The sequence below is a fragment of the Odontesthes bonariensis genome, chromosome 4 (assembly GCF_027942865.1).
Source record: "Odontesthes bonariensis isolate fOdoBon6 chromosome 4, fOdoBon6.hap1, whole genome shotgun sequence".
NCBI classification, from domain to species: Eukaryota; Metazoa; Chordata; class Actinopteri; order Atheriniformes; family Atherinopsidae; genus Odontesthes; species Odontesthes bonariensis.
The window spans coordinates 21,270,243-21,280,450 of record NC_134509.1 but is presented as its reverse complement, the minus strand read 5'-3'; the positions used below and the strand labels follow the sequence as shown (position 1 = coordinate 21,280,450).

General features: G+C 44.1%; 2 protein-coding genes across 3 annotated transcripts; one reads left to right on the top strand and one right to left on the bottom strand.

The window, feature by feature from the left end:
- Window position 1: 1 nt before the first annotated feature.
- Window positions 2-7,285, bottom strand: LOC142378674 (uncharacterized). 2 transcript variants are annotated; one of them, XM_075463459.1, is made up of 5 exons: window positions 7,066-7,285; window positions 6,791-6,932; window positions 4,110-4,761; window positions 2,894-3,001; window positions 2-2,668 (listed from the first exon to the last, which is right to left on the bottom strand). In XM_075463459.1, exons 3-5 carry the CDS (start codon window positions 4,737-4,739, stop codon window positions 1,460-1,462), a joined length of 1,947 nt encoding a protein of 648 aa, XP_075319574.1. In that variant the 5' UTR covers window positions 4,740-4,761; window positions 6,791-6,932; window positions 7,066-7,285; the 3' UTR covers window positions 2-1,459. The 2 variants fall into 2 exon arrangements, with proteins under 2 accessions (XP_075319574.1, XP_075319576.1); XM_075463461.1 differs by lacking the exon at window positions 6,791-6,932.
- A 279-nt stretch (window positions 7,286-7,564) lies between these two features.
- On the top strand, window positions 7,565-10,088 carry anapc11 (APC11 anaphase promoting complex subunit 11 homolog (yeast)). The gene is made up of 2 exons (XM_075463458.1): window positions 7,565-7,962; window positions 9,806-10,088. The coding sequence occupies exons 1-2, from the start codon at window positions 7,854-7,856 to the stop codon at window positions 9,949-9,951; spliced, it is 255 nt and encodes an 84-aa protein (XP_075319573.1). The 5' UTR covers window positions 7,565-7,853; the 3' UTR covers window positions 9,952-10,088.
- Window positions 10,089-10,208: the final 120 nt, after the last annotated feature.

The following is a 10,208-nucleotide window of genomic DNA, read 5'->3' as shown; positions in this document are numbered from 1 at the left end:
ATTTATTCTCTTACAAATCTCAGTGTGTTTAAAACATTCAACTCAGTTGTTTTAATTCAAAAATAAGTGACATGTAACATGAATAAGGCTGATTAGACTGTGCTTAAACTGATCAAATCTCCTGATTTATAAAACAATGTTAGCACCTCTGCTGTTGGAGCTAAACTGTCAATCAGGGCCAACATCAACATAAATAATGAGACATAATTCATTTTTAATGATTTCCCTTCATTAGTGGGAACATATAAATGTTTTCTGCTTCTACTAGAGTCTGTTCATCCGTTCGAAATGTTTGATGTTTACAGAACGGTTTCTGTTTATTGGATTTAAGTGATGACAGATTATATTAATGACTTGGAGCAGGGGTGGGAGCATCTAAAACCTGCAGGACATCGGCCCTCGAGGCCCGGATGTGGACGTCTCTTTGAGTCTTTGGGTTTAGATGTAGCCCTTTTTTTCCCCAGAATGAAAAAAAAAAAACTATTTAATCATTAGCTAACTGAGCAAGTTTTCCAGAGGAAAAGAGCTGCAGTTAAACAGCAGCTTACATGGGGGATTATTCTGTCTGCTTATAGGACTGAACACTTTTCCATTTTGATACCAGGAGAAACCAATCTGAAATGTTATAAATTGTCAGCTCTAACGTGAAGTCCGGAGCAACAGCTCACAGCGACATTTTAGCCACAAATAGAGACTTTGAGAGGATGGCGAATTAAACCCAGATCCACTTACCAAAGAGAGGTGTTCATATGAGCAACGGGATAACCCTGCTGGGTGTAGAAATACAAATAAAGGCATCAAAATCCACTTTCCAAACCCTTCAGTGGGGATTTACATCTTCTCAGAAGTTCTGTTCTTCTGCACCGAGCACAGCATCCCGAACATAGCTCCACTGTTCGGCAAAGACAACATTTAATTAATCAGCTCTGCTCCACTGTACTGTGAATCACTGTGTTTAATATCTTACAGTCTGGATGAAACAGCAGTTTTCTGCACGTATACAGAAACAGGAAAGATGTGAGCCTGACACACGTTCATTTGTCGATCACGTTCTGCAGTTGCAGCCACGGCGCTCTTGGAAAAGAACCTAAATAAATATATCACAGTTCTTGTAAAAATCATAGTGTTTAAACAAAGTATAAATAATAAAGTTAGTGAGAAATATTTATTAAAAGAAGAAAACTCTGCACACAGTTTGTGTCTGCAGCATGACAGGAGTTATATACGCTATGGGTGCATGTGTAAGAGAGAGTTCCTCAGAAAGTGGAAGGAACCTCCATGAGATCTTTCATCTCAGTTGGGGCGTCGCCTCCACGGAGGTCTGCAGACGGCTGCTGTGGGTCAGGTTGATGTTCTCTCTGTAAATAAGAGAGACTCCCTGAAGCACCGACAGTCTCATCTTCATTTGAAGTGACCATCTTCTTCCAGATGTTAGAACCAGACCAGCACATCGTAACGCTCACACCTTTTTAATCGCCTGCAGGCAGCGGGGCCTCGGCTGCGTTTTTATTTTCTGATTTTTGTTCAGAGCTTGAGCGGCGTTTCCACCGGGCAGGTTGAAAAGCTGCGGGTACGGATGTGGGCCGCTGAGGTGAGGTGGGAATAAGTGCCTCGCTTGAGCGAGCACGGGAGGAAACATGTTTGGAGGTGGCACGGGTGGGAAGTGGAGGAGGGGAGGCAGGCGGGGCAAGAAAAGACCCGGTCCGATCCGGGGCAAAATGGGGGGCGGGGCCAGAGAGAGAGCTGGGTACGGCAGCGGCGAACAGTTGGCGGGAGAGTAGGTCGGCATCACGGGAGAAGGAGGAGCTTGTGTTACAGCGTATGAGGAGTAAGGAGGAAACACTTTTGAGGCAGAAGTGCTTTCCTGAGGGTGAGTTTTACATTCCTCGCTGTCCTGAAAAGAGCGTCCGCTCATCCTGTTTCCATGTTCAGCAGGCGGCTGCGCTTGATCCCCCTCCGGCGCATCCCTCTGAGCACTGCAGGAGTCTTTTTTCAGGTAACACCCACCAGCCACTGGGCTAAAACTAGATCTGCTGGATGATGACGACCTACTGCGATGCCTGGTATTAAACGCTTGCCTGGTGTGTCTCTCCCCACTTGCTTTGCGGCCACAGTCGCCGTCGCTCTTCCCATACAGACGCTCCCGAATTCGATGAGACATTTGGCCGAGCTCCTCGAATCCCAAATCCACACCAATGGCCTGCAAAACATCCTGCATCTGCTTGTGCTGTTGTTCATCTTCAGGCGTCAGCGGGATCTTTTCCACCAAGGGAGACTTGGGTCCGCTGTCGAACAAGCTTTCCCCGCCATCGACCCTTTGAGGATAGTTTTCATCGGACGTCGGGCGCCTGTTTGGACTGACGGACCTGTTATGACACTGGAGAGGAACCAGTCTGTGGGAGTCCTCAGTCTCGCCCCAGCAGCTGTTCTGCTGCTGGTCTGTCTGCCTCTCAGAACAACTGGGAGACCGCGGACGACCTGCGGCGTTCTCCTGAAAACTTGGAGCGACCTGCTGATGGTCGAGTCGCGGAGCGCTCTGAGTTACTATCTTTGTGAGAACGTCAACATTCACTCCCTTGTTGAGAACATCGAGAAAACGCTGGAACCCTTTGGATGAGGTCTTCTCAGGGGCCGCAGCACTCTGTGTGATGGCGTCACTCTCAAAAGCCTGATGGGAAACACAGAAGGGCAAAGATCAACGGAGCAGTCTTTGTGTGGATCAGGGTCTAAAACTGAGTCATGTTCAGCCTTTAAAAGAAGTTTCCCCACAGCCTTGAATTGTCCTCTATGCCTTCTATCCTATCCAACAACAAATTTGAACATAATTTAACTAATCAGTTCGCTGATTTTACAACATTTAACAACCAAAATATCAACACTTTTAGCCTCTCACCTGCCCACTGGATCCATTCACAGGAAACCTTGCTCTGTGCTGATGAAACTCCTCATGATATACAGATGTGGTCGGGCTGTCCGTCCACTCTCTAGTCTGCTCATAAATCTGTTTGACATGCGGAAATAATTCATTAGTCATGAAATAGCTCCAGTTTCTCCACAAATGTGTTTAAAACAACGTTCCTCAGAGAAAGACTGGAAGGGATCTGCATATTTCTCCCTCTGCAGAGCAGCATATCATCCTCCAGGAATCTGGAGGAGTTTCAGTGTAAAGGACAAGGGAGCAAGCCTAAGCTGGACCCCCGTGATCTCTGACCCCTCAGACGGCGCTGCATCAAGAACCCTCATTCATCAACAGCTGATAGAAGCACATGGACAAGGGATTACTGTGGGAAACCTTGGTCCAGCACTACGATCCAGAGTTCCATTCACAGACTTTACTGTGCAGAGAAGAAGCCTGATGTTAACCTGGTCCAGAGGCGGCGTCCACTTCTCTGGGCTCGGAGGCGTCTGGGATGGAGCATCACACGGTGGAAACGTGTGCTGTGGTCAGAGCGATCAGTGTTCCAGATCTTTGTTGGAAGAAATGGAGCAAAGAGCAAAAGGAGCATCCAGACTGCTGTCAGCAACCGGTCCCTGCAGCCAGGCTCTGGGATGGTATGGGGTTGGATCAGGGCCCGAATGAGCAAAGCTCATTTCCACTTCTGTGATGGCAGCATTAATGCAGAAAAGCTCACTGAGATTTTACAGCAACATATGCTGCCTTCAAGAACACATCTGTTCCAGGGACGTCCATAAAACCAAATCCTGCACACATTACAAAGGCCGAGGAGCTCCTGCAGTCCTGACTGGCCCCAAATGGAGAATCTTAGAGAATTTCAAAGCGAAATTTGAGATTAAGACCCCGTACGGCTGCACACTTCAAGAGCTGCTTCCATAAAGAAAGGGTCCAAACAACACCTGAAACTCATCATCTGGCATCATCAATGCTGGAACGTCTCCAGTGTTGTGAGAGGGAAACAACACAAAGTGGGAAAAACTGAATGCGATAGATATAAAAAAAAAATTAAACAATGCCGACAAGACGAGAAATATCTCTGGTTAGTGCTGTCTACATGAAATAAAAATCCAGATTAAGAATCCCTGCTGTGGTATCCCAGTTCTCATTTATGTTTACACTTTATTTTTAGGGGGAAAATGTGAGGGTGACCCACCTTTGGAGAGTGATACGGTGATCGTGTCCTCTCCTGGGAACAATCCTGGCTCTGTTTACGTTGGTCTCCATCTTTGTAAGAACCAGAAAAGCCTCTCTCGCCTGCCTCATCGTGTCGCTTCCCGTATGCAAACTCTTTACGCTGATGTCTGTGTCTGGACTCTGGAGAACTTTTCCTGTATCTGAAATCATCTTCTTGTGGTGGTGTGTATTTAAAATCCCTGGTTTTGTGATCATGTGAATAAGCGTCTGGTGACAGCTTGTATGTTTTTTCCTGAGACTCATCTTGTCTGTATCTATAATCGCTGTCTTCATCCTCTGCAAACCTTTTCCTTTTATCATCCCAAACAGGCGAGGACATCTGCCTCATTGCTGGACTCTTCCGGCTCCAGTCTCTGCTCAACTCATCTTTACCGTACTGCCTCTTAGGAGAGTCACTGTACTCTCTACCTCTGCTCGTCCTCTCTGTGCTACTGTGTCCATCTCCTCTGTATGTATGATAGGACTCCCGCTGATTATCTCTCTGGGAGTCCTGCCTTTCTTCCCTTCTGTTGGCATATTCATCCCACTGCCTCGAACTTCTGTCACTGTACTGCCGCCGGTGGCTGTGCTCGGTTTGCTTCGAGTACATCCTCTCACAGCGACTCCAACGGCTGAAAAAGAAGAGAATCAGTTGTGAAATCTATTTTCAGACTTGACCAATAGACATGCTGAAGAGAATTGATTGAATCAATCCTGTGTTTTAAACATTTTTCAAACAAAGAAATAAGATTTAACATCTCAGTTTGAAGAATGTCCAGAAGGAGAAAGGGGGCGGCTCGGATCAGTGACGGTTACAATAAAATACACGTCAACTGAAACCAGGGACGGCTGGTAAAAATGGGCTAAATCCTTCCCAACCCCTCTAAATCAGCTAATTTAGTGACGGGCGCTGTGGCACGCCCCCCTCCTTTGCTGCTTATTCGGGCTGAATTTGTCTAAGTCTAAGTATTACAGACTTTGGCCTGTGACCGTGGACGTAAAGTGATGTGCTGCTTGTACTATTCGGAGGGGAGGAAGAAGCACTGCGATGTTAGCTTCAATGAAGTACTTTCTCATCCATTTTCTTCAAAGTCCTTGGAAAACTCGAAGTGACGCATCGACCAAACAAGTTTAGAAGCCGTCGGTAAGACGGTAGCAGAAGCCAGAGGTAAACATACAGAGGTGAGTAAGAGTTTGTTCACTGCCTATTTCACTGAATCTGACTTTTTTGGATTAGATGCTTCTCTCTGTCTTCTGGATTCACGTATAAACAAAATTATAGTTCTATATCGAACAAGTTTTTAATTTTAAAATGTGGTTAAAAAATGAGTTTTGGTTGAAAAGTTGGTCAAAAACTCCTCAGAGACAAGATGAACTAATAACTTGAAAGGGGAACCAACTTGGGGAGAACTGTTACTAAAGTGGACCCTTTATGTGTTTTACACAAAGAAAGAGGACATAGGACTCATTCTGTGAGACCCTTTTCTGTTATAGTCAGTTATGATCCACTCTGGAATGAGCTAACCTGCACCAGCTGAAGTGGAACAATAACTTAAGGAAATGCATTGTTAACCGTTTGCCCAAAGTAAGATTTCCAAAGATCCAGAGGCATAGAAATCAGATTTCAACATAACATTTGAGGAACAGGCTTATGTAAAACATAGTTTATCTCAAACTGTTGGTGCACAGATCAGTTCATTAGAATTTCCTCCATCGATTATATCTCACTCCACAGATATCAGATAAATCTAAACCTGCTTTGTGGGAAATGCATTCTTGAGCTGGGCTCTTTCATTCACTGTACCTGGTTAAGTACAAACGTGACCACCTTTAGATATTTATAATTTCCTTTAAACCCAGAACTTTTCTTAGTGGGAAACTTTACTAAAATCAACTAATTTCCTCACGTGTTACCAGGAAATGTATAGCCACAACTTGGAAATATGAGTCCTCCTCAATTCCACCTTATGGCACTAGAGATGTGGCTGCCTTTCTTAGATTATATATGAACTTTACTGGCTTTACCATAAGGCAGAAGAGGGATATGGAGAAGGAACATAGTGCAACATTTAAGCTATTTGTCCATATACTTTGTTTGCACCAACCTCAGTGCACCATGACAGACTGTATCCAGGATGTGTAGGCACTGCAAAGAGGCGTGCACATGACAACTGAGTTTAAACATAAATGTGGCAGAATTAAATCTCTTTATGGAAAGACTAAAACCAAGATTTGACTCTGAATGTCAGTCGTTCATCAGTAGAATTTAGGAATTTGTATCATAGATATTAACATATCAGATCCCTGAAATGGGGACAGATGATTTTTAATTGGAGAACATCATAAGTTATGTTTTGTTGGCCTTAGAAATAAGTTCCGACTCAACCAAAGTGCAGTGAACAGAGATGAGAGGATTTGCATGAGAGAGGATTACAGAAAGAAGTCAGTAAATGATTGATTATAAAAGCAAATACGCACTAAAAGCACTCTCTCCAAATATGGAGTAAAACACAACAGTATTGGTCACCTGTATGTATAACAAGAGCCTCAAACTGTGTCTTAAAACGAGTTTTAAGTCTTCACATAATACAGAAACACCAACAGTTTTTACCAAACTCTTCTTGGCAGTAAAATAACCCGCTGTAGACGTTTTAAACAGACCTTTAACAAAGAAGTAGGTGATGGCTTTGGTCTTCTTTGACGTAGCTGATGCTACCGTTAGCTGCTTTGCTCTACGAGCTGTTTGCTAGCAGGCCAACTGCAAAGTAGCTGGCAATGTCCGTCTGGTTAGCTTTAACAAGAACTACAAATAAAAGAAATATCATTACATATCACCGACGGGAGATTATTTTCATTCACTAACGATTTAATTGTGCGACCTCACATTACGCAGTGCTCATTTAGATTAGCTAAAGTGCTGTTTATGTGCTACTTACTTAGCAAAACGACACAGAACGATGGTCACCCTGCCATTAAATGACCTTTTCCGCTGGACGGCCCACTTTCTTAAAGTGGAGGGACACCTGCAATGTAATCAAACCACTCAAAACGCTCAAACTGTGACAAACGATCCTTGTACTTCCAAAGGCAAACTGTCCGCGGCAGTTAACGTGTATCTGAAGCCAAACCGTGACTGTACCCGGGTGATTTGGCTTCCTACCTAAACCCATCAGGAAGAGGTAATTTCAACTACCGCCACCTCCTGGACGGAGACTGAACAATGTGATTATTAAATCTACAGGTCTGGCAGTTTTTCAAATACGGCTTAACGACTTTAGAATATATTATGGTTAGTAGGATATGTTGTTGTGGCTGATGTTTTTTTTTTTACATTATTATTCTATTTAATCTTTAAAGGTTTTTAGGCTTTTTTTCTAACGGCTTCACCAATTTTACCACCCCGTGACTGTAGGGGGCAATGTTTCGTATGAACGTGCTCGAATTTGAGCACAAGAAGAAGAAAATTGTTACCCGGGCTCATAGATATCTATATAGGACGTTGTTAATCTGCGTCAAACTAGCCCTAAAATGACTTGGTTTCTTTGTAGAGAGATTGTTTAACTTGTCAGGTGTTGGATATCTGAAGGAGACGTCATACGCCTTTTTTGTTGTTACGTGAACTGCGGTGAACATCCTGCATCAGCTCAACATTAGCTTCCATGCTAGCTGCTGAGGTTCGAGAGGCGTGTTGGTGAATGTTTTCTGCTCCTGTCAGACCCCAAAGATGAAGGTGAAGATCAGGCAGTGGAATGGAGTGGCCTCCTGGTTGTGGGTTGCCAACGATGAAAGCTGCGGGATATGCAGGATGTCGTTTAACGGCTGCTGTCCTGAGTGTGAGTAACGAAGCTGGGCTGTTTGGGCTTTTGTTTCACATTCATGTGTTTATCGTGCCTGATACTTTTTGATGCTCGTATAGATTAATATATATGTGCCACATTTAAATAGAAGTACCAACAACGACACTTGATGCACACAACAATACAAACAAAGGAAACAGTAATCAAATAAAAAGCCTGTGTCCTGGAAAATTCCTATTTCTCTTAAACGTCATCACTACTTCCATAAGAAGTAAGAAAGTAAGTAGCAGCCAGGGGCTGCTAATCAATGCACTGATTAATTGATCATCAGTAAGTGTGAGCACCTCTATAAAAGCAGAAGATCTGTCAGTTTGCTGCTCTGCAGCATTCAGGCGTGTGTTAACACAATGCCAAGGAGGAAAGACATCAGCAATGATCTTAGAGAAGCAGTTGTTGCTGCCCATCAATCTGGGAAGGGTTATAAGGTAATTTCCAAACCATTTGGAGTCCATCATTCTACATAGAGAAATATTATTCACAAGTGGAAAACATTCAGGACAGCTGTCAATCTTCCCAGGAGTGGACGTCCCAGCAAGGTCACCCCAAGGTCAAAAACCCAAGAGCTACATCTCAGACTCTACAGGCCTCAGTTAGCATGTTAAAGGTTAAAGTTCATGACAGCACAGTTAGAAAAAGGCTGAACAAGTATGGCTTGTTTGGAAGGGCTGCAGGAGAAAGCCTCTTCTCTCTAAAAAGAACATGGCAGCACAGCTTAGGTTTGCAAAGCTGCATCTGAACAAACCACAAGACTTCTGGAACAATGTCCTTTGGACAGACCAGACCAAAGTGGAGATGTTTGCTCATAATGCACAGCAGCACGTTTGGAGGAAACCAAACACAGCATATCAGCACAAACACCTCATACCAGCTGTCAAGCACGGTGGTGGAGGGCTGATGATCTGGGCTTGTTCTGCAGCCACAGGACCTGGGCACCTTGCAGTCATTGAGTCCACCATGAACTCCTCTGGATACCAAAGTGTTCTAGAGTCAGATGTGAGGCCATCTGTCCGACAGCTAAAGCTGGGCTGAAACTGGCTCATCAACAGGACAAAGATCCCAAACACAGCAGCAGATCTACAGCAGAATGTGTGAAGAAGAAAAGAATCAAGGTGTTGCAATGGTCCAGTCAAAGTCCAGACCTCAGCCTGACTGAGATGCTGTGGTGGGACCTTCAGAGAGCTGTGCAGAAACCAATGCTGCAAACCTCAATGAGCTGAAGCAACGCTGGAAAGAAGAGTGGGCCAAGATTCCTCCACCACCATGAGAGAGACTGATAACATCACACAGGAAACCATTACTTCAACTCACTGCTGCTGAAGCTGCTGCTACAAGCTGCTGGATCAGGGGTTCACTTAGTTTTTCTGCAAAAGATAATGACGAAGTGTTATATGTCAAGATATTGTTCATCTGAGGATGTATTTACCTGTATTTTATTTTTTGTTAAACCTTAAAATTGAGAAGCGGCCCATGGCTCTTAATAATAATAATTATAGGAACTGTTGGTCGACTAAACCAGCTACGGCCTCCGTGCTCAGTGGGAGCTCTTTGCTGGTCTGTTTAGTGTTAAGACTTTCAGAAAAGTGAGTTAAAACATGTCATTCAGAGCGAGTTTGTACAGTTAAAGACAATATATTGAGCCAACCGGTTATTTATTAATAAAGTAGTGATGGTTGATACAAAGTGCACTTCTCTTAGCAAAGTGTAAAACCAGGTAATTACACACAGAATAAACAGCTTTAACCACATCATCATCAACACAGTTTTCTCTTATTTCAGTAAACTCTCGAATGTAATTTGTAATACAAATCTTGTATTGCAGGTAAAGTTCCTGGAGACGACTGCCCGCTGGTCTGGGGCCAGTGCTCCCACTGCTTCCACATGCACTGCATCCTGAAGTGGCTGAACTCGCAGCAGGTCCAGCAGCAGTGCCCCATGTGCCGCCAGGAGTGGAAGTTCAAAGAGTGAAGCTGCTGTTGGCCGTCGCAGAGGCCTCGTTTTCATACCGGCTGTAAATAGCAGAGTTTTGTACTATCTGTGTGACGCGGAGCTCAGTTTTCAGTTTGTTCTGTTGATTTAATTTGTGATTAAATGGAAATGAGTCACGCGTTCTTCATGGCTGCTCCTTTTCAGTGCTCAGCTCACGGATTCTGTCTTTAATTCTGTTGAATGAGTTTAGAAAACACGATGACTCCAGGACCAACCCTGAGGAGTCAATGGGTGGT